Source organism: Ptychodera flava, chromosome 4 (assembly GCF_041260155.1).
Source record: "Ptychodera flava strain L36383 chromosome 4, AS_Pfla_20210202, whole genome shotgun sequence".
Taxonomy (NCBI): domain Eukaryota; kingdom Metazoa; phylum Hemichordata; class Enteropneusta; family Ptychoderidae; genus Ptychodera; species Ptychodera flava.
Genome location: NC_091931.1, coordinates 17243342 through 17267817, shown reverse-complemented (window position 1 = coordinate 17267817; position 24476 = coordinate 17243342). Strand labels below are relative to the sequence as shown.

At 37.1% G+C, this 24476-nt stretch overlaps 1 protein-coding gene across 1 annotated transcript; it reads right to left on the bottom strand.

The window, feature by feature from the left end:
* Positions 1–814: 814 nt before the first annotated feature.
* LOC139131040 (acylglycerol kinase, mitochondrial-like) lies at positions 815–24476 on the bottom strand. The gene is made up of 13 exons (XM_070696965.1): positions 24326–24476; positions 23419–23458; positions 21513–21592; positions 21098–21173; positions 13579–13799; positions 12581–12650; positions 12202–12281; positions 10522–10579; positions 9837–9978; positions 6912–7024; positions 6510–6577; positions 5347–5446; positions 815–1315 (listed from the first exon to the last, which is right to left on the bottom strand). Exons 1-13 carry the CDS (start codon positions 24433–24435, stop codon positions 1190–1192), a joined length of 1284 nt encoding a protein of 427 aa, XP_070553066.1. The 5' UTR covers positions 24436–24476; the 3' UTR covers positions 815–1189.

The following is a 24476-nucleotide window of genomic DNA, read 5'->3' as shown; positions in this document are numbered from 1 at the left end:
TATATATATATATATATATATATATATATATATATATATATATACGAAGTATGCGGTTCGACTTGTCCGATACAAAGTGCTCAATACGAAAGTAGAGCGAGATATATAAGGGATGCTGGAGAATTGATTTCAATCAATTCTCCAGCATCCCTTATATATATACTATATATATATATATATATATATATATATATATATATATATATATATATATATATATACACACACACACACACACACACACATACAGTGTTGCAGCCAGGATTTTTAAACCTGGAGACACTATGTCCCTCTAACATTTATTTTTGGGGACATTTTGCACATTTTGGGACAACATTCATCAATTGTCGCCTACATCACGAATAAATAACCATGTAAACCTAGGCTTATAGATTGCAACAATTTGGAACTTTTTGGTTAGATTTCACCCTTTACTTTTAGTACTCAGTAGTTTTTAGATGTAAACGTTAGGCACATGGCTCAGTGCGGTTTAGATGGTGACCGATACAAGTGGAAGTACATCCAAATTACTTCTCTGGATGGTTGTCCTGGCAAGGTAGCGCTCCTAGAAATCAGGATTTGACCCTTGTAAATGTACAGTAAGTGACTTGTCACCCACCAATATTGCCTATTTTTGGCTAAATTGTAATTTGACCTTGCCATCTGGTAGTATGCAGAATTTTTCAAGCTTTGCAACGACTGGTCAATTACTTGACGTATCAGGCAATAAATGCTTGTTTATTTGTACAATGATTGACACAGGCAGAAAACACGAAACAAATTTTCTACAAAACACCACAAAATGTAGCCATCATTAATGTACATTATTAGTTTTATTTTAATTCACAGACTGCTCAAACTGGCAATTTCAAATTTACAAAGAAAATCAGAGCAATTCTTATCAGAACAACTGACAGGGTATACTTCAGCAAATAAACCCCACTTGGCAGACCTGGAGATTTTAACCCTTTCACCACCATGGTTTGTCCCAAATCCATTGTTTTCTATGGTAAGTTGGAACTGTATACAGGGAACTGGGGGTGAAAGGGTTAAGGGTCACTGTGAATTGCTCACCATGCCTTCATTGGTAAAAAATATCAACTTGAGATACACCATAGATTTCTTGATGGAGACAGGTCTATAAACTTCATATTGAGAGTCCTACTAACCCTGCGGTATATGCAAATTCTCATGATGCAACCGCCGTATTGGCAGTGACAGAAGTAAAGAATCGAAGTTTCTTTGGCAGTAGTGTGACATGTATTGGCATGGGTTCATATTTTTCATTGTCAATGTAGAATGACGAGTCTTGTGCCTGTTTGAACGAGATGAAAACAAAACGAAATTGCAACCAATTAGTACACATACACACAAGAGTTTTGCAAATTGTCACAGTTTTCATATGTACAGATCTGCACAAAATGCTGCATAATTCAGCGTGTTTTTGGATCGAGATGAACCATTTCTTCATCAGAATGACCAAATCATGAACTACGGTGTCTCTGAAAGCCCTTAATATTATTGACCTGTCTGAACATACATTTTGTTTTTGTGGGAAAAGTTTATGGCACAAACAGCTGCAGCTGTTCCCTATGAATTCAACTTCTGTACAAACCTTGCATATGCATATGTCAAACTAGTGGATGTTGGTATTCACATTAATCATTGTCAAAATTCTAATGCTGTGAACAAAGCTGTCAAGAAATTTCCAATGACTGAACAAGTAACCAGTTGGGAAGGACCTAGTGATAACTACTGCATGAACACACAAAGTAGTGCCTGTGTATAGGCTAGTCACAACCAACCTTTGCAACAGAGCTGTCAATGTTTGTCACTAGTTTGACTTTTCTGTTGTTGAAGAAATAAAGAGAAACCTGTGTATTCAGGACCGCCTCTGAGAATGGCAAGCGTTCATAATAGACAGGTGTCGCCTAAAAATAGTGCCTAATTCAAAACTTTTCTGACAGGTTTACATACAAAAGTCACGCATAAGCAGGTGTTATCTGTATCCTCTCTTCAGTAATGCTTAGTTTTTAGCTAATATCATCTGATAACTACGGTGGCCCCTACACGCCATGGAACTCTACTACTTTTGAATATAAACTCTAATTTTTCTTGACAATATCTTTAATATTTGTAAGAGATTTTATTTCTCCACCTCAAACTTTTAATTTTGTACGGGCAACTTTATCTTAACATTATCTTAACTTTAACTTCTCGAAAGTAGTTTTAGTTTTAACAATAAAGAAAATATGTTTCTCAAAAGTATTTTTTATTTTGTAAAACAAACGTAAAATTTTTTCAAGATAACAGACTCCCCCACACGTCATGGAAATTTATTACTTTTGAACATAAACTCATATTTCTTGGCATATATTTAATATTTGTAAGAAATTTTATTTCTCCACAGCAAACTTTTATTTCTGAACGGGGAAACTTTATTTTTGGGGTAAACTGTTTTTAAAAACTTTTAACAAAAAACAACTTTAACTTTGAACAAAACATTTGTTTCTCAAAAACGTTTTTTATTTTCGAAAAGAAGTAAAAATTATTCACAGCAAGAGTTTTAGACTTTTGCTGAGCGCGAACTGAGTTACTTAAATGACATAACGTTATGTTTTTAGAGCAAAAAACTTAAATTCTTAAAGAAAAGTTTATTTTTCCAAGAGTAAAATTAATTTCTTTATGGAAAAAAGATTTCTCAGAGCAGCAAATTGAAATATAGTGAATAAAACTTTTTTCTCAATGGAGAGAAATTATTTTCTGAAGACAACAAAACTAATTCCTTCAAGATATATTTTCTACATATGAGTGTGGTTAAGAATTTGGTAAAACTGAACTGAGAAAGAACAAAAAAGGATGAAAAAGTCAAACTTACTTTATAATTTATTTCTGAGAGGAGAAATATTTCATGTGAGGGCGCAATTACCTATAATGCATAGCAAACTCTTTCTAGCGAGAGTAAACATATTTTTGGGAAGAGTAAAACATTTTTCCGACGAGCAAAACTATTTTAACGGCGGCGGAAGTTAAAGTATCCCACCATGCAACACCCAAGTTTGATGACCCAGAGTCTCCGAGTTGGTAGCCGGTATCAGACAGTTCGTGTTCGTGTCGGCTACATGGACGATCTGCTCTCCGAGACAACCATGACTGACTTCATCAGCGATACGGGCACGCCAGCCCGGCCCTACCCTGCCTGCGTACGATGCTGTGTGTTGGGGCCGTATAACGCCGGGAACTCACAACATCGTACACAGGGCTACGGGCACGCGGGTCAGTTGCCACTTGTCTGAGTCCCCGAAGAACGGTTTTATGTTTGAGTGATTCGTCCTGACGGCAGACGGTGTGCGACGGGACCGCATTGGGGTTCTTCATTAGCTCTGCATGGCATAGCCCTGCGTACAGGTCTGTGTGTTCCCAGCGTTATACGCCGGGAACACACAGACCTGTACACAGGGCTATGCATGGCAGGGCTGTGTGTTACCGGCGTTACCTACAGTCTCCCACCACATAACACCGGTAACACACAGCCAATGTGTGTGATATTCATCTTTCTAAGAGGAGAAGCCAGATTCGTAATTTATAGAAACTGAACTGAACCGAGCCCGCCAGATTTGACCACAGTCGTGGACTGGTTTTGACTTTCACGTGACTGTGGTTTGCGGGGTCAAAAACGTGAAAGTCAACCAGCCCGTAAAAGGCATATCCCGTCCGAAAACACCACAGCTGTGGACCCACAACTACTGTATTGAACCACGCTCGACTGTGGTCAAATCTGGCGGGCCAGGTTCAGTTTCAGTCGAAGACTCTATCAATTACGAATCTGGCTTATAGAAAAGATGACTATCACACAACATAACATTAACAACACAGCAACTGATGAAGGAATAGCTCTGCATGGCAGGGCTGTGTGTTACCGGCGTTATGTGGTGGGAGGCCGTATAACGCCGGTAACACACAGCCCATGCAGAGCTATTATGAAGGAACCCAATACGGTCCATCCCATCTCACAACGTCTGCAGTCAGGACGAATCACTCAAACACAAAACCGTTCTTCGGGGACTCAGACAAGTGGCAACTGTTGAACCGACTCGTTTGCGTGCCTGTGCCCATAGCCCTACGTACGATGCTGTGTGTTCCCGGCGTTATACGGCCCCAACACACAGCATCGTACGCAGGCAGGGTAGGGCCGGGCTAGCTGCAGTACAGTACCGCAAATCGTCCGACCCAATACCAGGTAAAACCTCGAGGTACTGTACTGCAGCTAGGGCTGGGTCATCAAACTTTGGTGTTGCATAGTGGGATACTTTAACTTCCGCCGCCGTTAAAATAAAGTTTTGCTCGTCGGACAAATGTTTTACTCTTCCCAAAAATATGTTTACTCTCGCTAGAAAGAGTTTGCTATGCATTATAGGTAATTGCGCCCTCACATGAAATATTTCTCCTCTCAGAAATAAATTTCGCTCTGAAGAAAAGTAAGTTTGACTTTTTCATCCTTCCTTTTCGTTCTTTCTCAGTTCAGTTTTACCAAATTCTTAAACCACACTCATATGTAGAAAATATATCTTGAAAGAATTAGTTTTGTTGTCTTCAGAAAATAATTTCTCGCCATTGAGAAAAAAGTTTTATTCTCTGTATTTCAATTTGCTGCTCTGAGAAAATCTTTTTTCCATAAAGAAATTAATTTTACTCTTGGAAAAATAAAACTTTTCTTTAAGAATTTAAGTTTTCTGCTCTAAAGACATAAGGTTATGTCATTTAAGTAACTCAGTTTGCGCTTAGCAAAAATCTTAAACTCTTGCTGTGAACAATTTTTACTTCTTTTCGAATAAAAAACGCTTTTGAGAAACAAATATTTTGTTCAAAGTTAAAGTTATTTTTTAAAAGTTAAAGTTTTTTTTGTTAAAAGTTTTTAAAAACAGTTTACCCCAAAAATAAAGTTTCCCCGTTCAGAAATAAAAGTTTGCTGTGGAGAAATAAAATTTCTTACAAATATTAAATATATTGTCAAGAAATATGAGTTTATGTTCAAAAGTAATAAATTTCCATGACGTGTAGGGGAGTTTGTTATCTTGAAAAATTTTTACTTTTGTTTTACAAAATAAAAAAATACTTTTGAGAACATATTTTGTTTATGGTTAAAACTAAAACTACTTTCGAGAAGTTAAAGTTAAGATAATGTTAAGATAAAGTTGCCCGTACAAATTAAAAGTTTGCGGTGGAGAAATAAAATCTCTTACAAATATTAAAGATATTGTCAAGAAAAATTAGAGTTTATATTCAAAAGTAGTAGAGTTCCGTGGCATGTAGGGGCCACCGTAGATAACCACTACATGTACTTACTTCCTCTGATGGGGTGAGTTTGAATTCTTTAGAGCTGAGATGATTCTCTTCCGATCTCTCCCGTACATCAAGAATACTCTTTTCTCTAATTCTTGTCCATCTGAAGTAGAAAGGAAAATCATGCTTATCATATTTGAAGTGAATGAAATGACCTTTTCCTTCAGGATTTAAGGTAGAATATTTTGAAAGATATTCTGATTCTCAAACTTTCACAATACTTGCTTGGTCCACCACTTGTGGTGCCTCATTTTGAAGCTCATGGAGTCAAAAAGTTTCTACTGGTTTATTTTGTGAAAATCGAAAAATATATTTTTTCCAATAGAGTCAACAAAGGGATGGCAACCATTTTGAATTCCAAGGCTGTAAATATTGGATTACGTATTTCTCTAGTAACAAATTTTACAAGGGGACTCCGATCTTTTTTCTTGATTTCGAAAAGGGATGGTTAAAATTTCATTTTAGAAAGTTTTAGCAAAAGTTTAAGTCTTTCAATTATGAGGCATGGAGACTACCTTAATGTGTAACCATTAGTACCCAGTCATCTGGGAGAGAATCCAGCATGCAAATACACACTACCATGGACACCCATCTCTAAAAAGGTGGTTCAGCAACCAAGCTAAGTTGTTACAATTTTGAGTGTGCCCACTGCTTTTGCACTGTTGTTGATGGTAAAGTATTGTATTCTCTTCAAGAGATGTTTAGTCTGACATAACAAGAATTATGATTTTAAGCGAGTTACTCTAACTTCCCTGCCCAAAGTCTAACATCTCGTAGAAATCAATGGGGTCTTTATGGATATCTTTATGCAACAAAGCTAAATCCTGCCAATGGTTTAGCGATTGTCACTCACATGCAGCTTTGAAACTGCACTGGCCATTGATACAACAAGGCTTATTGAATATGGGAAATAGCTACAGAAAAACTTATAATATACTTATAATATATACTTATAATATATACTTATTATATACTTATAATATACATGTATAATTTGAAATGCGCTATTACATCATGATGATGATGATAATTATGATAATAATGTGTCATTGTTTGTCCGTAGCTATATGGAATCTTTTGATTTTCAAGAGCAGACACTGATAACTTTTTTAAAACACTGACCTGAAAATGACAGAGCAAACAAACAAATAGAAAAATTCACCAACCCTTCTTTGATAAAATCAGTTTTTGTGATATCCTCGGGACCTGCTTGGATTTGAATGTCTTCAGCATCCTGTCGGTGGGAGAAACAGAACACAAACAACATGATTTACACATCAACTTTCATGCACCTTCAGATGCAAATTTTTTGTGACAGTGCACATGTACACAGGTCTTCCTTATAACAATGAGCTGTTCCAAACAAAGTTCACCTTTGTCATTCTTGCACTTAGCTTTCATCTGCAAATGCAGAAACAACTCAGGAAAGCAACCATCTACAGTAAAAATTACACTGTACTTGAAAGAATTAAGCAACAATAGTCTTGTGTAAAGAAAAGGTACTGAGGAATACAAAACCAGAGGTACAGTGAGTTGAAATTGAGACGTGCTGTTTAGGTTGAACTAACCTGAGATGTCTGGGAGATATTGGATGTACTTGCAGTAAATTCAACTGTTGATATTTTCATGTCATGCCACACTCCACATTCTTCATTGAAAATCCCTGAATAGTCTTTCACTTCTGGAAAACACATTGAAACTTTGGCTTACACAAATGTTAGGATGACTAAGTGACCTTGTGAAGTACAGTCATGTTCATTCTTTATCCATTCTAAAACATGCAGAAGCCTATTACAACATCAAGTACCAACTATACTCCTAAGCAAGGGAGAAAACATTACAAGTATCATGCTTTGCCTTGGAGAAGACCATGTGTCATATCTGGATTTCCAACTCACTACCCTCAAATGGTGAGTGTACAATCATAGACAATGTGATATGAGATCTCCCCTGGAATATTGGGCAAAACTTAATTCTAATTTTGCGTTTCTGACTGACATATTAACATTATGTATGTGACCTTGCAGTGCGCTGTATTCACACATCTGTAGATACAGAAAGTAAGAAATGTAGCTTAAAAGGAAGGGGTTGTCCTGTCTTCAACTGCGCTTATGGAATCGATTCAACGGGTCTGTTGCTATGCACAACATATCCAAACATCCCTTCTGCATATCCACAATCATAAAATGGCACATGTACTGAACCTGATAACCGCGGCAAAAGCAGCTTTGTATCAAAACAAAGGGATGAAACCAAAGTTTATGCGGTAAAGTCTTGCAGTGATTGGAAAGCTACAAAACTGATGGACTATGAACATGCATCAAATGCTGAATTTGCTCCACGTTTGCTCAGCATTCATTGCAAATTAGTGGGAAGAGGCAATGTTTATCGACAAGAAATTTGCACAGTTGCAGGCAAGATGACCCCCTCCCTCTAAGTATTTGAAACCGGAATATGTTTGCGGCGGGTTATTTTCGCGTTTTCTTTCCTGACAAACTATTTGCGGCGGGAAATATTCGCGTTTGTTGAAACCACAAACGGGAGCCGCCTTGTCAGTGTCATTGTGCATCTATTTGGGAGGTCAAGTGTCAAAGTTTGTCAACTTGTCTTCGTACTATGCGCGCTATTAGCACATGTCGACTTGTAGAGTGTCAAACGGTATCTATTGTTTACGTTGAGATCGGGGTTTTGTCGCAACGTTGTCTTTTGATCATGCACTTTTCGCCTCGTACTACTCCTCTTTTTCCTGTGTTTCACAAAATGTTTGCGGCAATATTCAAAGGGGAAAATGTATTAATAGGGTGAGTTTCGTCAACTTCATCTCATTATGACTTTGCTATCTGCCTCGTCAACTACTTCGAGTTACGACATTCCATCTATCGAGAGCGATAAACGTGTGGCGATATCTTAAGACAGTTCAGCCTCCACTCGTCTAACACTGCTGGTGCTGCGAAAGCGAATGAAGAGGTGTCGAAAGTTTTGGATGAAATTTTAGTTTCTCTGGGCGGAAAACGAAAATGCGGCACTTATGTGTGCAGTGCATGAATGAGTAATGGTGTTATCGATTGAAAGTTCAAGTTGTGTGAAATACTAAGGAAAGGAGGGGGCCATGGGATTCGAATTAAAAGTGGGAGAAATCAAATACTTTATTTGACGAATCAAATTAAACTTTCCATCAAAGATATCAATTTTATCTATCGAAGTCTACATGTGCATAGAGCCAAAGTTTCGCCATATTATTAGTACTAGTATTGTCAGCAGCGGCCATCTTGGATGATGTCATGAATATTAATAAGTTGGTAAGGGAGCTTCGCGTGTGGGAAATTTTCGCGTTTTGTTTGTGGTCGCGAAAGTCGCGAAAATATCCCGCACGCAAAAATATTCCGGTTTACAGTATTTGAAATTATAACACACCACAAGCTCATTCCGTGTCGCGATTCGCCAGAATACATCACATGACAATAAAATAGATACGTCTAGTCCCCACCGGACCGACAAAAGTGACGTCAGAGGGTATTTTTTGAAAAGCTATTTCCCTAGGGAAATAGTTTTGACCAAATTTGGAAAAGTGTCCGGTCACGTGACCGTAGTGTCGTCTGCAGCTTTGCAACAATGGCGGATGACTAGAACGTGATGTGCGTCCGGGATAAGCGACGACACTCTCTCTAAAACAGATTTTCCAACATTTTCCAACATTCCAACAACGTAGGAACTTGAACAGCTCATCGACGGAAAAGATTAAAGTGCAACTAAGGATGTCACTAGGTATGGTTAGAATACTTTTTGACAGAAAGTGGTACCACGTACAACTGAAACCGCTGTGGAAGCATCGCCTACTTAACTTGTCACAATGGATTGTTGCTGTGCAAAATATCAAAACACATTAAAAACTATATAACAATACAACATGAGCGTGTGGTGTGTTATAAAACACCTATAACCTGGTCTTTATTCGGGCTATAGCGCCCGTTTATTACCCCTCGTGGCCATGTGTTACCAGAAACACATCGCTATACCCCTCGGCCTACGGCCTCAGGGAATAGCGATGTGTTTCTAATAACACACAGCCCCTTCGGGGTAATAGACAGGCGCTATAGCCCTCATGACCAGGCAATAGGTGTTTACTACATGACAGTACAGTTAGTGTAACCATTGGAGCAGTAGACCAAAGTGTTGTATCAGTAAAAGCCTTTATTAGATTTCTATTGAAATCACTCTCTTTCAGAAAAGAACTTGCAAATAACCTATCGCAAAATTCAAGCTAAATAAAACCTCTGTCAGAAAAATTGTTGAATAATGAACAGCACACATGACATCTCACAGTTATATAAGGACAGCTACCTTTATAAAAATAAGTTTTTTTGGCACACCTGTCGAATGCAGAAATTTGAAGATACAACCCTTGCACTGTAAACGATGAAATGATGTTTCGCACTGCATTGTACAGGGTTGAAATCTTTCAACAATGTTAGACCTGCATTGCAGTCACTCACCTTCTTTGACAGGTGTGACGAACCACGACGCTAACCATGTCCAGAAGGATTCCTTGGGTGGAATCACTGGTTCTACACACTTGTTGCATCCATCGCATGCTGCTGTGTAGGACATCTCGGCTGTGGTCAATGGAGGCCAGCTCTGAAACCAACCAGAATTGTCCAGATGATTGAATGAGAATCACTGACATGCAATATTTTGTGTTTTTGAATTGTCTGGTTGATTTACTTTGTGGCATTTTGTACATAAAAACAGACTCCGTAACTATTGCATTACAGAATTCATTGTGCACATGAAAATTTTCACACAAGCTTTATTCTTGATATAGTGTTATACTACGACAAGCCCTGTAATCTTCATTTTTGAATTGTGAATGACATGCCTGTATAGAGCGCCCTCTTTCTTTGCTATTCTCACTCTCATAAGAATCTCGTAATTTAATTTTCATCCATCTCATACGCGTTGTCTCTTCTCCGAGATTCATAAAATGTTATGTGTAAAAACAAATAAAAAAATTAAAAAAACAAACTAACAAAAGCTCACAGTGGATGCATAAGTTGTAGATGGACATAATACAAGTGACTGTTTCTTGAACTGATTGGAACTGACATCCTACCATGTTTATTCAATATCAATCTACCAAACAGTTATTACTGGACAGAAACTGAACCATGTCAAACTCACCTTCAGTGATCTGAAGAGATATGCCATTCTGTGTTTCAAGGGACCAAAGTACCAGTACCTGCAAAGGTATTCAAAATTTCATGGTATCTTGAATTTGCAATTATGTTGCCATTCAAACTGACTTGAGAATACTTTGAGCAAGTATCTTCCTGAGAGAAAAAGACTTCAGAATGAGAGCACAGGAACTAAGTCTCACAATAAGAAGACTAGAACTGAGTCTTGCAACACTAGGAAGGCCCAAAGAAGGTCACAAGTGTTCATTGGTCACTTCCTGTCCCCAAGCCCTTTCTGTGCAAATTGTACTGATGCTAGGATATTATGTTGTATGAAAACTGGTACTACAGCATGGTCAGATGATGCAAAAGGATTTGAATGAATAGAATTACATGTATACATGTACAGTGTTGCCGCCAGGACGCGCCCTTGCGACAATGTCCCCAAAACGGACCCCGTTGTCCCGCACTCTTGCGTACTGCGGGTCACCTCGGGCGCACTCGTGAGTCGACTGTGTTGGGTGTAGTCTACAAGTAATATCTGTTACTGACAATGATCTTTATTTAAACATTTGCATAATTATTTTGAGGCTTACACAACGTACTTTCGGAGCTAGCTATGATTAAAAGTAATTAAAACGTTGCACTTGATATCATAATTTGCTTGACTGTAGTCCGTCTGAGCTCTGATTTGCGGCAGATATGGTATACTGCTTAAATTGCCTGAAATTCAAGCATACCGACGCGGTCCCGGTATCTTGAATTTTATTCAGTGAAACTGATGTGTTACGACATAATGCAAAATTGATTGACAACTGCTTGTTGTCCCTAAAATGTACAAAATGTCCCCAAAAATAAATGGTGGTGGGACACAGTGTCCCCTGATCTAAAATTCCTGGCTGCAACACTGTGTATATAATTCAACGGGGAATGTTGTAAACCAAATAAAAATCATATAAAAAGCCCCTGTAGCTGTAACTCTTGAAATTTGTTGACCAGAAAAAGGCTTTCTATTTTCTCTGGTTTTCTTTAAATTCTACAGATTTAAAGGATATAGTCTTTTACCACTGAAAAATTGGACAAGTAAATTTAAATTTTAACCGTTATTTTGATTTCCCGCCATTTTTAAAAACTGGTAATATTACAAAGAAAACAAAGCATATGATGTCCCAGTGGAAAACATTCAGCACTATGCATTATATTGGACTACTCTGTTGTTTCTTTGAAGATTCCAATGCATATATGCACTGCGTACTGTGTTTTTGCTTTATTTGCATGAGGGCGCCATTTTATGTTTGGGCAAACATTTATTATTTATCTTGCTCAAAATTGCACATGTAGTCCCAGTGGACAGTTTATTCTACCTATATAAACACCCCTAAATGAGTACATTCCCATGAATTTCTTTTAGTTTGGAAGTAAAATCACAAAAATAATGCAAAAAAGATAAAGCTATCGGGCCTTTACCGCCAATTATATTTCCTATGATAAAATACAGTATTTAACAGTAATTTTTCAAGTATTGGTCGTAACAGAGGAAAAAATCCCATACTGATTGGAATGTCTTACACTTGTCAAGGAATTTCTCTCTCACACAAGTGGCAGAATTTCCGCAACTTGTTTGACACATTGTGTTTTGTGCATTGCTTTGAATAATATTGAGAAACTCATTTCAAGTCACACTTACTTGGGAGTCCTCTCCTTGGTGTCTGTATACTGACCCCATTGTATGCCATTCATTGCAAAAACCACCTTACCACCTTCTCCCTGCGATAGTTATGAAGACATTCTTAAGGTTTGTCTGGTATTAGCTCATATACAGAAAGTGTACACATTGTTGTGATCTCAAGTGAGTTAATCCTTTCATGACTGATAATTATTTATTTGCATTCATTTGTTAAAAGATAGGTGCAATGGACAATGGTCTGCTGGCCTAGAGATCACTGAAAAAACCCAGAACAATTAACAGTGCAGACTAGCTTAATTTGATACAGATCTGAAGATCTCTTGATTCTGAAGTAGTCTAATTGTCCCTGCATATTGAACTCACTGAACAATTTTATTACCTCAATTTTCATGACATGCATTGGTTTCACCCATCCTTTGATGATTGACAGAGCTGCTCCTCCCATCCACCTGGCAAACGATATGATAACTTTGAATGAGTCACTAAAATAACATCCAAACCAGCAAAGCAAACTGATGACAAGTAATGAAATCATCCCTTGAATACTGCGATAGTCAACAGTAGCGGGTTGCCAACTTTTGATAACCTGGAGAGATGCACAAATCACGGGTCATATCCTATTTTTTGCACAGACAGCAAAAATCCACTCAGAATGTGAGCTACACAGTGTCTGAATTGCTTTCAAATTAACACAACTTCCCTCATAGTAATGTGACTTTCTTCAAAGTGCTGGGTACAGAGCTAGTCACCGATGCCATCTCTGCTGAGCATGGAATTGTAGAACTGGCTGTGCTGGTCTGGATATACATGTATGGATGTTCTGCACCTTTGCTATATTTGACATAATTTGAGTCGCATTGGATGGACTTTTAGAACATCATCACCTTCTACAATGTGCAACTTTTTAAATCTTCTGAGGAACATGTTTTAATCTTCTGAGGAAAAGAGCTAAAGCATATGTAAATAATAACACACAAAGTGCTGCTTAGATACAGTATTTCTTATGTTATATTTAAAAGTCTGTCTGCAGACATTGAAAGGTAATTTATATATCACCGAGAAATTGTGGACAGACTCATCCGTATGTTAAAGGGAGGCAGTTGTCGAACTCAGCTCAAAGGTTGCCAGGGACCCCTACGACCGATGTAAAAACTGTATCTAGAGTACATTGGCGATTGATGAAAGTTAAAACATGTTTGTTCACAATGAATATCGTAAAATTTAAATGTTGCAGCTATGTTGACTTCATGCATCTAGATATCATGCATGAAATACATTGTTCGTAAGCAAGAAAGTCGCACACGCACAGTTCCGACGACTGCCTCCCTTTAAACTCCTCTCCCTACCCATTTCATCATGATTTTCAGTAAAGTTTACCTGACATCAGATTCTGAGTCTGGATACAAAACCCTGGCTAGCGTATTGGTATGTCCGACGGGGATAACACCTATCGGCCACTTGCAGACTATGTCATGGTCGTCCCTCCGAAGCAGCCCTGTCACTACCTCCGACAAAGTGCCATCTCCCCCTGCCACTATGATGCCATCAACCTCATCCAGATACTGCATTTTTTCCTTCGCATCGCCCTCATTGTCAGTCTAAAATAAAAGCACAGATTGTTTCTGTTGAAAAATTAGTTGGAACCTTTGAATATGCTGAAAGAGCACATAAACAGAATGTAGTCAAAATGAAATTCCACTAATGAAAGACTGAAACAGAAATGACATAATTAGAAGTCTATTATTACTTATTTTAATATTTGACCTAATAGCATATTCATATTTATTGCTGTTGTGTGTTGTTATTTTTACCACTGTAAAAGTGTTACCTTTGTTTGCTTTTTTTTATTTTACCTAGGAATTTTGGTATTTTGTTGTATCATTGTGTATATTTTTCATTGCATGACAACCAATTTGTGATTATTCAAATTCAATCAGGTGAGATAAATGCTCCACTTTGGGCAGAACAGTTACAGCTTTTCAGTCTACAGGCAATGAGAAGCATAAAGATCAAATGACATTGAATTAAAAGTGGAAAAAGACTGGTCAATCAACTTTTACTTGCAATAACTGGTATTGTAATCTGTCTTTTTTTAGACGGATACTCAATGACAGGTTTGAGCACAATGCACATTGCCAAAATGCAGCAGACAGATGAATGCATAAGTGTACAATAAGTATTAGGGAGGCCAGCAGGTCGCCCAGGACGTGCTGAATTGACACTCAATCACCAGTGACTTAGTCATGTTCAAAATTGAAAAACATCGATAACGGGAAAGAAAATTGTGGAAAAAAATACATGAGGCTAAAAATTAAAAATGCAGCTATTCTCTCATATGTTTTTTATTTCTTTATATGAACTACTTACTTTTTGAATAAACTGCAAAATTGAGCTAGAAACGGTACCGGGAACGGCGATCTGAAACATGGCAGCACCTAATATTTACATCGCCGATTTTGAAACGCATGTTTGAAGGTGAGCCAATCAAAACATCCCTTACATCGAATACTCATTTGAAAGCCCAGATCTCGCTCTTTCTCGTGATATAAGGTTCTTCACCAACTTAGGGCAGTGTATATGACCAAATCCGAGACAAAAAATTGAGAGCGATTTTTCCGAGACCTAACCCGACCAACTCTCAGTGAAACGTCCTCTAGTACGCAGTTTATCATTATTTCTTTTGAATTTTTGCTAGAAAAATGAGAAATTTTGAACAGCTCACGTATTTATTGACGGAGATATTGACCACGCTTCACAGTGAGGCTACCCACATTCTCCATGATCTGTACACACGGAGATCACTCATTGAACTGGAGCAAATTTCTTCTGTACACAGAACAGCTCGGTCCATATATCAAATTCTGGGACCATAGTTTTGATAATCATAATTCTCTAATTTCTCACGGTGAATAATGAGAAGATCAATCCCTTTTGCGCAGAGGAGATAGCAATTTTGTGATTTTGTCGACATAGATTTTTGACAGCCATACACAATATTTTCAAGGAAACTAAGGGAATAAGTTGCATCTGTGTTGGCAAAAGAAAGGGTATTGATTTTTTTAAATGTTTGTAACAAAGGAAATTTGCATGTCTGACAGGTGGTATGATGAGACCATCTTAGTTGCTGATAACTTTACCATGACAAGTATGCAATTTTTAGCACCTCCAAACATCGACTTCTCATTCAATTTACTCCAGAATTTTAAACATGATCAATAATTTTGGAACATAGTTTTAACCAATAATCCTTAAATTAAATTCTAAGTTTCAAATTGTTCAGAAACTGATAAAATTGAAGAAGCCTTTACCAAATAATGTCAAAACTCCACATGGCCCCAGTGGTGATGTTTTGAAAGCCTTTATTTGGATAAAACACTTTTTGTAGGTAGTTTTAATGCAGTAGAGCTATTCAAAAGTGTCATCAGCTCAAAAAGACCTTCATTTGATATATCACTTATGCCATTTGAGCTTAATATTTTCATTTTGTCATTTCTCGTTAAGTGTCGTTCATCCGTTGCCATGGATAAATCCAATATGGCCACCATCGTAATAGCGTGATTTTAGGATACATTGTGTGTGCCATTGAAATCTATCTCCATGCCAAATTTGGTACAAAAAGATGTTTTATTAACAAAGTTACAGCAAATTTACTGTAAATTTCAGCTAAAACTCCTTCATTTTTGTCCCATTGTTTCCATTGTTATTATATGTATTGTCTTTCTACAGAAAGAGTAAAAGTGAATTTTTTAAAAAGCTATAAAATTGTAACCGTTCATCCAATTTCGAAAATTAAAAAAAAATAGCGTCAATGACACTGTAGCTCCCATCCTGGACTATTTAGTGTTTGTTCTCTGGTCAGATATTTGAACATGTGTGAAAGGGATAAAGTGCATGAAGTGAAAATACTTAAATGAAATGTACTGGAGACAGTGAAATATGTTTAATGTAATTATTCAGAATATAAAATGGAAAAAATACAGAATTAGATATATCGAATACTGTGATACAACCATTAACTCAACAAGTCATTTACAATGACATAGTCCCAACTTGTAATAGGAGTATTAGTCTTGATGGGGCAGGAAAATGTGGTCATTAAGAAGTATCGCTGGAGTGTATATGTTGAGATCTATGGGCACATAGGTCTATGTCGTTGTTCCCAATTTGAAACACATGAGGCATGTCTAAGTTATGGTTCTAAATCGGGAAAAAAGATCAGACCTCTAGCAGTATTGGCCAGCCAAGAAATACATATGCGCATTATAAATGAGGTACAAGATGTGACATCTTAAGGTCTAATATCCTATCAAAATTGTAGGGTATAGAACTTGTGGTTACTGAAATATGCATATATATGTATAATCAAGGTCAAAGGTCATCGAGGTCACATGACATTTTGAAAAAAAAAATATATTGCTAATTAATCCCTATATGCCAAAAAATCAGATCTCTAGCTCTATTCCCTTGCCCAGAATTAGATGTGTACATAATTAATGAGCTAAAGCGTGTGTTGTCATAAGGTCTCCAATCCTACTAAATACAAAGGACATAGCACTTGTGGTTACTTATTTATTGACATAAACATATATTTTAGGTAAAAAGGTCATCAAGGTTACATGACATTTGGTCAAAAAATTTCTCTCCTACAGTTTTCCCTATATACCAAAAATCAGACATCCAGCTCTATTGGCTCGCTCAGAATGAGATATGCGCATAATTAATGAGGTACAGTATGTGGCGTCATAAGGTGTCCAATCATACCAAACATGAAGGGTGTAGCACTTGTGGTTACCGAGTTATGGAAAAATATGTATATTTGAGGTCAAAGGTCACCGAGGTCACGTGACATTTTGTCAAAAAATTGTTTTGCTAAGTTATCCCTATATACCAAAAATCAGACCTCTAGCTCTATTGGCTCGCTCAAAATTAGATATGTGCATAATTAATGAGGTACAATATGTGGCGTCATAAGGTGTCCCATCATACCATACATGAAGGCTGTAGCACTTGTGGTTACTGAGTTATGGACAAATATGTATATTTGATGTCAAAGGTCACCGAGGTCACGTGACATTTTGTCAAAAAAATTGTATTGCTAAGTTATCCCTATATACCAAAAATCAGACCTCTAGCTCTATTGGCTCGCTCAAAATTAGATATGTGCATAATTAATGAGGTACAATATGTGGCGTCATAAGGTGTCCCATCATACCATACATGAAGGCTGTAGCACTTGTGGTTACTGAGTTATGGACAAATATGTATATTTGAGGTCAAAGGTCATCGAGGTCACGTGACATTTTGTCAAAAAATTGTATTGCTAAGTTATCCCTATATACCAAAAATCAGACCTCTAGCTCTATTGGCTCACTCAAAATTAGATATGTGCATAATTAATGAGGTACAATATGTGGCGTCATAAGGTGTCCCATCATACCATACATGAAGGCTGTAGCACTTGTGGTTACTGAGTTATGAACAAATATGTATATTTGAGGTCAAAGGTCACCGAGGTCACGTGACATTTTGTCAAAAAAATTGTTTTGCTAAGTTATCCCTATATACCAAAAATCAGACCTCTAGCTCTATTGGCTCGCTCAAAATTAGATATGCGCATAATTAATGAGGTACAATATGTGGCGTCATAAGGTGTCCCATCATACCATACATGAAGGCTGTAGCACTTGTGGTTACTGAGTTATGGACAAATATGTATATTTGAGGTCAAAGGTCACCGAGGTCACGTGACATTTTGTCAAAAAATTGTTATGCCAAGTTATCCCTATATACCAAAAATCAGACCTCTAGCTCTATTGGCTCGCTCAAAATTAGATATGCGCATAATTAATGAGGTACAATATGTGGCGTCATAAGGTGTCCCATCATACCATACATGAAGGCTGTAGCACTTGTGGTTACTGAGTTATGGACAAATATGTATATTTGAGGTCAAAGGTCACCGAGGTCACGTGACATTTTGTCAAAAAAATTGTTTTGCTAAGTTATCCCTATATACCAAAAATCAGACCTCTACAGCAAAAAACAGGATGGTTGAACAGTCTCGTATACATTACGTTTACTTTTTGTACGTGGCACACAAGTTTTGTAGATAACATCGTAGATAAAAAGAACTGACTCATTTGAGTGTCTGGACAGAACACACAAGGGAATTGCTAAATTAGTTACCGAGTTGATAGTAGAGACCGAAGTTAATTAGGACAGCACTCTGGCTAAACAAACCATAATACAATGTATGCGTACTGATGCCAATCTGTCTAGACACACAAAGATAAACAGTGGAGTGGAGTGTTACATGATTAGTATTTCACTCAAATGAGTCGGTTCTTTTTATCTACAATGTATCTACAAACTTGTGTGAGACATACAAAAAAGTAAACGTAATGTATATGAGACTGTCCAACCATCCTGTTTTTTGCTGTAGCTCTATTGGCTCGCTCAAAATTAGATATGTGCATAATTAATGAGGTACAATATGTGGCGTCATAAGGTGTCCCATCATACCATACATGAAGGCTGTAGCACTTGTGGTTACTGAGTTATGGATGATTATGGACAAATATGTATATTTGAGGTCAAAGGTCATCGAGGTCACGTGACATTTTGTCAAAAAAAATTGTTTTGCTAAGTTATCCCTATATACCAAAAATCAGACCTCTAGCTCTATTGGCTCGCTCAAAATTAGATATGCACATAATTAATGAGGTACAATATGTTGCGTCATAAGGTGTCCCATCATACCATACATGAAGGGTGGTAGCACTTGTGGTTACTGAGTTATGGACAAATATGTATATTTGAGATCAAAGGTCATCAAGGTCACATGACATTTTGTCAAAATATCCGAGATATATGCGTGAACGGATGGACTCACGGATGGACGAACAGACGGACATGACCCAATCTATAAGCTCACTGGACTTCATCCGTGGGGACTAAAAATTGTGTCACTGCATCCTTTTTGCAATATGAATACGATGAGAAACTAAATTTTTATTTTTTGTGGCCTTATACATGGGAGTCTATGGAGATCTGCCTTATACATGGGAGTCTATGGACGTGTAAACTAAAAATATGCAAATTTCACCAAGATTTGCCCAAATTTGGGAAAGGTCACTCCTATGCACTTCCATACCAAGTTTCAAATCAATCTGACTTGTGGTTTCAGAGCAGGAGATTTTTTGACCAAAAATGGGAGAAAATTACAAAAAAATTCATGAAAAATAGCAAGTCCAAGATACTGACCCAAGATGTGCACGATCATTTCATGTCAGCCCAAAGTACTTACATGCTAATTTTTCATGTAATCTGCTCAGTGGTTATTGAGTTTTTTCAATTTTGACTGTTTTTACATTTTTCACTTAATTTGCATATTTTTGGCAATGACAACTTCATTTGAACAAAATCTCATCTACAGCCCATCATCCATGTACACACCAAATAACAAGATGAAATGTACAGCGGTTTTGGAGTTTTTGATGTTGACGGACGACATACAGACATACAGACATACAGACATACAGACATTTACAGAATTCCCTAGCCTATAAGAATAGCTTCCATTGCCATATATACATATGGCTATGGGAGCTAAAAAATGTTTAGCTTCTCTCATTGAAATCTAAAAAACTACATTAATTAAAATGCAGATTGAACATTTCAAAATTTCAGTTGGCCTCCCTATAAGTATACATAAACTTTTGTGCTCTTGAAGTTGTGCTGTTAAATGCACACATCTTGAGACCAAGTAACTTTAACGTCATGTACAGCTTCACAACAGATTTTCCTCTCACAGTTCTGGGCAATAATTTAAAACTTATAGATACTCTGGTGCGATTTAATCTACCGACATGAGATGACAGGATATTTCTAAAAATAAAAAAAGTTTGCATGCTGCTGGTATGGTGCATTAGATAAAAATATCTGTCTGAATATCGATTGCGGCAGATCCACACTGACTGACCACCTGGGCCTGCTAAAAGTGGTCACATACTTAGGCGCATATTCATCAAATACAGATCTGCACAAGGACACAATTTGACTGATCTACAGGTAATATATCCCATGAATCTAATTTTGAAAAGAGATTGACGACACGAAGCGATAACGTGATGAGCTGAAGAGTACTCGATCTCACTCATATGTTACATATACCTGTAATGAATAATTCATGTTATTTGGTCAGATCAACGACACGATCTTCTTGCGGTTTGGAACAACCCTGCATGACAAGATCTACAAAAGGATACGTTGGTGACTTGAATAAAAACAAATAAACACAAATAATATCCTCTTAACAGGGTCAGTTTGTGTTTAAATGGTATCTGTGTAACATGACCAAGTTCAACAGAAACACAAATGTTATATATATTAACACTAAATTAAAATCCTATCAACATTAGTTTTGCTCGACACAAGTCCCCTTCAAAATCTGGTGACGCCATTTTTGAAATAATGTTTGTAAAGGATGGATTCTCTCTGGCTTCTAAAGAAATTGAATCATTCTCTTATGTCGGAGAAATAAATAAGATGGGTTGGATTATACGAAACAACAAAATAAAGTCAACCTTATGATATAAACTGCAAATTTATGAGATTTTGCAGATGATTAATGACCTGATAAGTCAACTGATGATGACATCACCAATCACAACTCTAAAGACATTTCAAATTCAAGTTCAAAACTACAGACAATATTGTCTAATTTTGTTATTTCACAGATAGTATCTGTATTTAGACTACTCGTAGTTTCAAAAGTGTTCAAAAACTACATACAGCTATAGAAAAGATCATTAAATGATCATTAAATGATGTGGGCTGATGTGCTGCAGGAAGATGTAAGCCAGTTCACACATTTGCATATTAACTTGTTCCTCACCTGGTAGATCTCTACACTGATTCCTGCTAGATGTAAGAGAGGTTCAGCATTCTGCTGGAAGAGTTTTTTACTTTTCCTGGGTCAAGAAATCATAAAAAAACATCAAAATAGCTTACCAGCTATTAGGGTGGTGCATTAATTTTATATTGTATGCATATCTAGAATATATTGGTACCGTGTCTGAGAATGAATGGATGCATGTATGGTTGCCAAAATCACAGACTCATTTTCTACTTCTAGGGTCGATATGTTCAATTCATAAGGCAAAATATGTGGTCCATACACCAGCAGTATCGAGACATGTGTTCAATAATCACTGGAACTGAGATTACAGAATAGAGCAAAAATGTGGGACTGGATAAATTATCACCTAGAACATTCATAACATGATAATGACTTTGTGAAACGTACGTACCCTTTCTTTGCTGCTGGGTTCAACACAACAAGAACTTTCCTTGGTTTCTGGATTGGCGATATTGTTACATTTCCATATTGCTGCATCAGGAGGAAAAATACAATGCAAGATCCGAGGTACATGAATATTCCACATTGATTAAGGGTCATTAGCATAGAATTTTAATACCGAAACAATGCTCTTAATGTAATCTGCATATTTGAATATCATTATACCTCGCATCTTGCACTAATAGGGAGAAAACGTGAAAAAAATATTGAAACAGATTCCAAAATTAAAACATTGCAAAAACATTTCTTTCATGAATCAAATCCTGTTATGAATGGCTGAGAAGTTAGTTAGTCTTGCTCTTCTGACCAGGGAACAACAGCCTACTGATATATCACATATACTTGCAGGTACATTCTGTTTCCTCTGTTTATGAAAAAATTGTCACTGATGAACATGCTTCAAAAGGTTTACAGAGCACTTAATTTCAAGCCCTCCATGCACTTGGGCACATGCTTCATATTTCTAAGTAGACTTGCAAAGTTGACACGAGTTGTGTGTGCATGGCAGAATATGTAAACATGTACCAGTAATTATACTCTTGCATGTAGGGTTGGTTGTCCTGAAGTTGAAACTAATGGCAACATTTTTGGTTGTACAGTTGTACAGCAACAATCCTGCAACAATTTGATCGAATACATCCTCACTGATAAGAAACTTTCCACCGTAATTTAATTGTCTGTTATATTTATGCATGGCCTGTAAATGATGTACAAATACACAGCAAGTCGCACTTTAAAAGACTATGCAACTGGTTCATGTAAAATTCATTGATGTCATCAACTGCACAAGAGGACAATTTAAGATTCAAACTGAAGATGTTTTACTGATAGGAACTGAAAATTGACATTTTTCTGTCATGTCAGTTTGCAAGATGGTAAAGTAAAGCCCAAAATAGATCTGCCATGTTAATTAGTAATGTATATCTTAGCAAGAGATAACTCCTGTATGTTTGATCTTGCATTAATAGAAAAAAGACAAAGTGCTGTTCACACACAGGCCATTAAAATGCCTCTGAAATGGCTCTGGTCCAACACTGGCATAAAAAGTTAGGTGTTGATGCTCCAAAGTGGTTCTGAAACATTTCAAATTTGAGACAGTTTAGTCGGCAAGATCTTAGCCGGTGTAGGGATTAAAACTACCCGCAACTTGATGTGTGGTTGGACTGAGCCACTTCACAGCCGTCTTAAACGCCCTCATGCGACCGGTATTTGTAACATAACAAACAACCAAAATTCAATTTCCTTTGGTCATGCCTGCCGAATAGAGCACTACATCTCTTGGCAATAATTGATCTGACGATGAGATCAGTCTGCTTTAATCTCAGTCTGGGCAGGTGAAAGTATACAGAGAATGCTGAATGGAACCTATTAGAGACAGCCTCATTCACAAAAAAAATTGCCGAAAGGGTTCTACAAAAGGGTTTAAATAGGATAGTTAACAATTGATCAGTGTTACCACGAGATAAAGTCACTGAAACTGATGTACAAAGATATTGTTGACAGCAACAGGCAGTACGACATCATTCTCGTCAGCATCTTGTTACAATGCTGTATGCTTGGCCATATAAACCTTTTGAACTTGAGAGGGTGGTTAAGCCAGCTTAAACACCAAAACAAAGACTTAATTTTGTGTTTATGGACACAAGTAAACCCACACTGAAACTATGAATCCCTGTGTTTGCAAAGCACAAATAGTGTCACAGAAACATTTCCAATTTTTTCCTGTCTGAACGTAGTCCTAGTTACAAGGATGCTACAGGGCCGTGGGAGCACAATAAGTTGAAAAACACTGTGACAGAGTGTGGATAACAACCTTTGCTTTGAACATGACATTCATGGATAGTAGTGATACTCACCAGTGCTTCTTCACAAAGTGCCCTTCTTATCAAATTTGATCTGGTTAGAGAAATAAAGTAAATAAATGAATGGTAAACAAAAATCTTGGATGAAAACAGAAGAGTTAAATATGTTTCAATTTTTACCATCTGTGGCATAGATAAGTGTTCCCTGAATAAGCATTCCCAGTGTTGTAATAACAGTAGACTGACCCATGGTGTTGGATGACACAATTTCACTTTTCGACATTCATTAAAGGGCCAGTAATGCTAACTTTTGATTTTTTCATTATTTCTATTTTGTATATCAATTACAAGTTCTTATTCTACTCCCTACATAATGATAAAACACACACTATTTATGTTGTCAACATAGTGTGTATATGTGTAAAATGCACTGTTATTGTTTACATTTCAAATTTATAGTCCGGACCAGAATTCATTTGTCAACAATAACAGTACAACTTACACATGAACAGGCTCAGTTGACAAGCTAAATACAGTGTATATCAACATGCTTTGGGAGTTGAATAAGAAATTATGGCTGACATTAAAAACAAACAGTGCAAAAAAATCATCAAACTGAAAGGTTAGCGTTACTGGCCCTTTAATAAAATTTATTTCTCAAACGTACAAAAAAGAATCGAAATTTTGTAAAAGTGTGATTTAATTTTCGTAATATCGTTTCTATGAAGTCATGGTGAGGGACAATATCTACTTAACTTGTACTGTGGCAAGGCCAAAGGTCAATCATCGAATCCCCATTCAATGCTATTTTCAGTGCATTGCTCACTGGAGTGACTCACTGGCACTTCAGGTGTAATCCTCATCATCATCACGCGCACATGTGGTACAGATTCAGAATGATTTCAGTGCATGTGCAGGGTGTTCGATTCCAAAACTACGACTCACTAATTAAATTAGTTACCTATATCTATCGTGGAAATAGTAGGTCCCATATGAAATGACAATAGTAAAGAACGTAGACTTCTTCCAGTGTGTCCGAATGGTCTTGAACAAATTCAAGACGGCCGCCATGTTCCAAAGTGCACAGAGGTTGAAGGTCAAATGGAAGCACC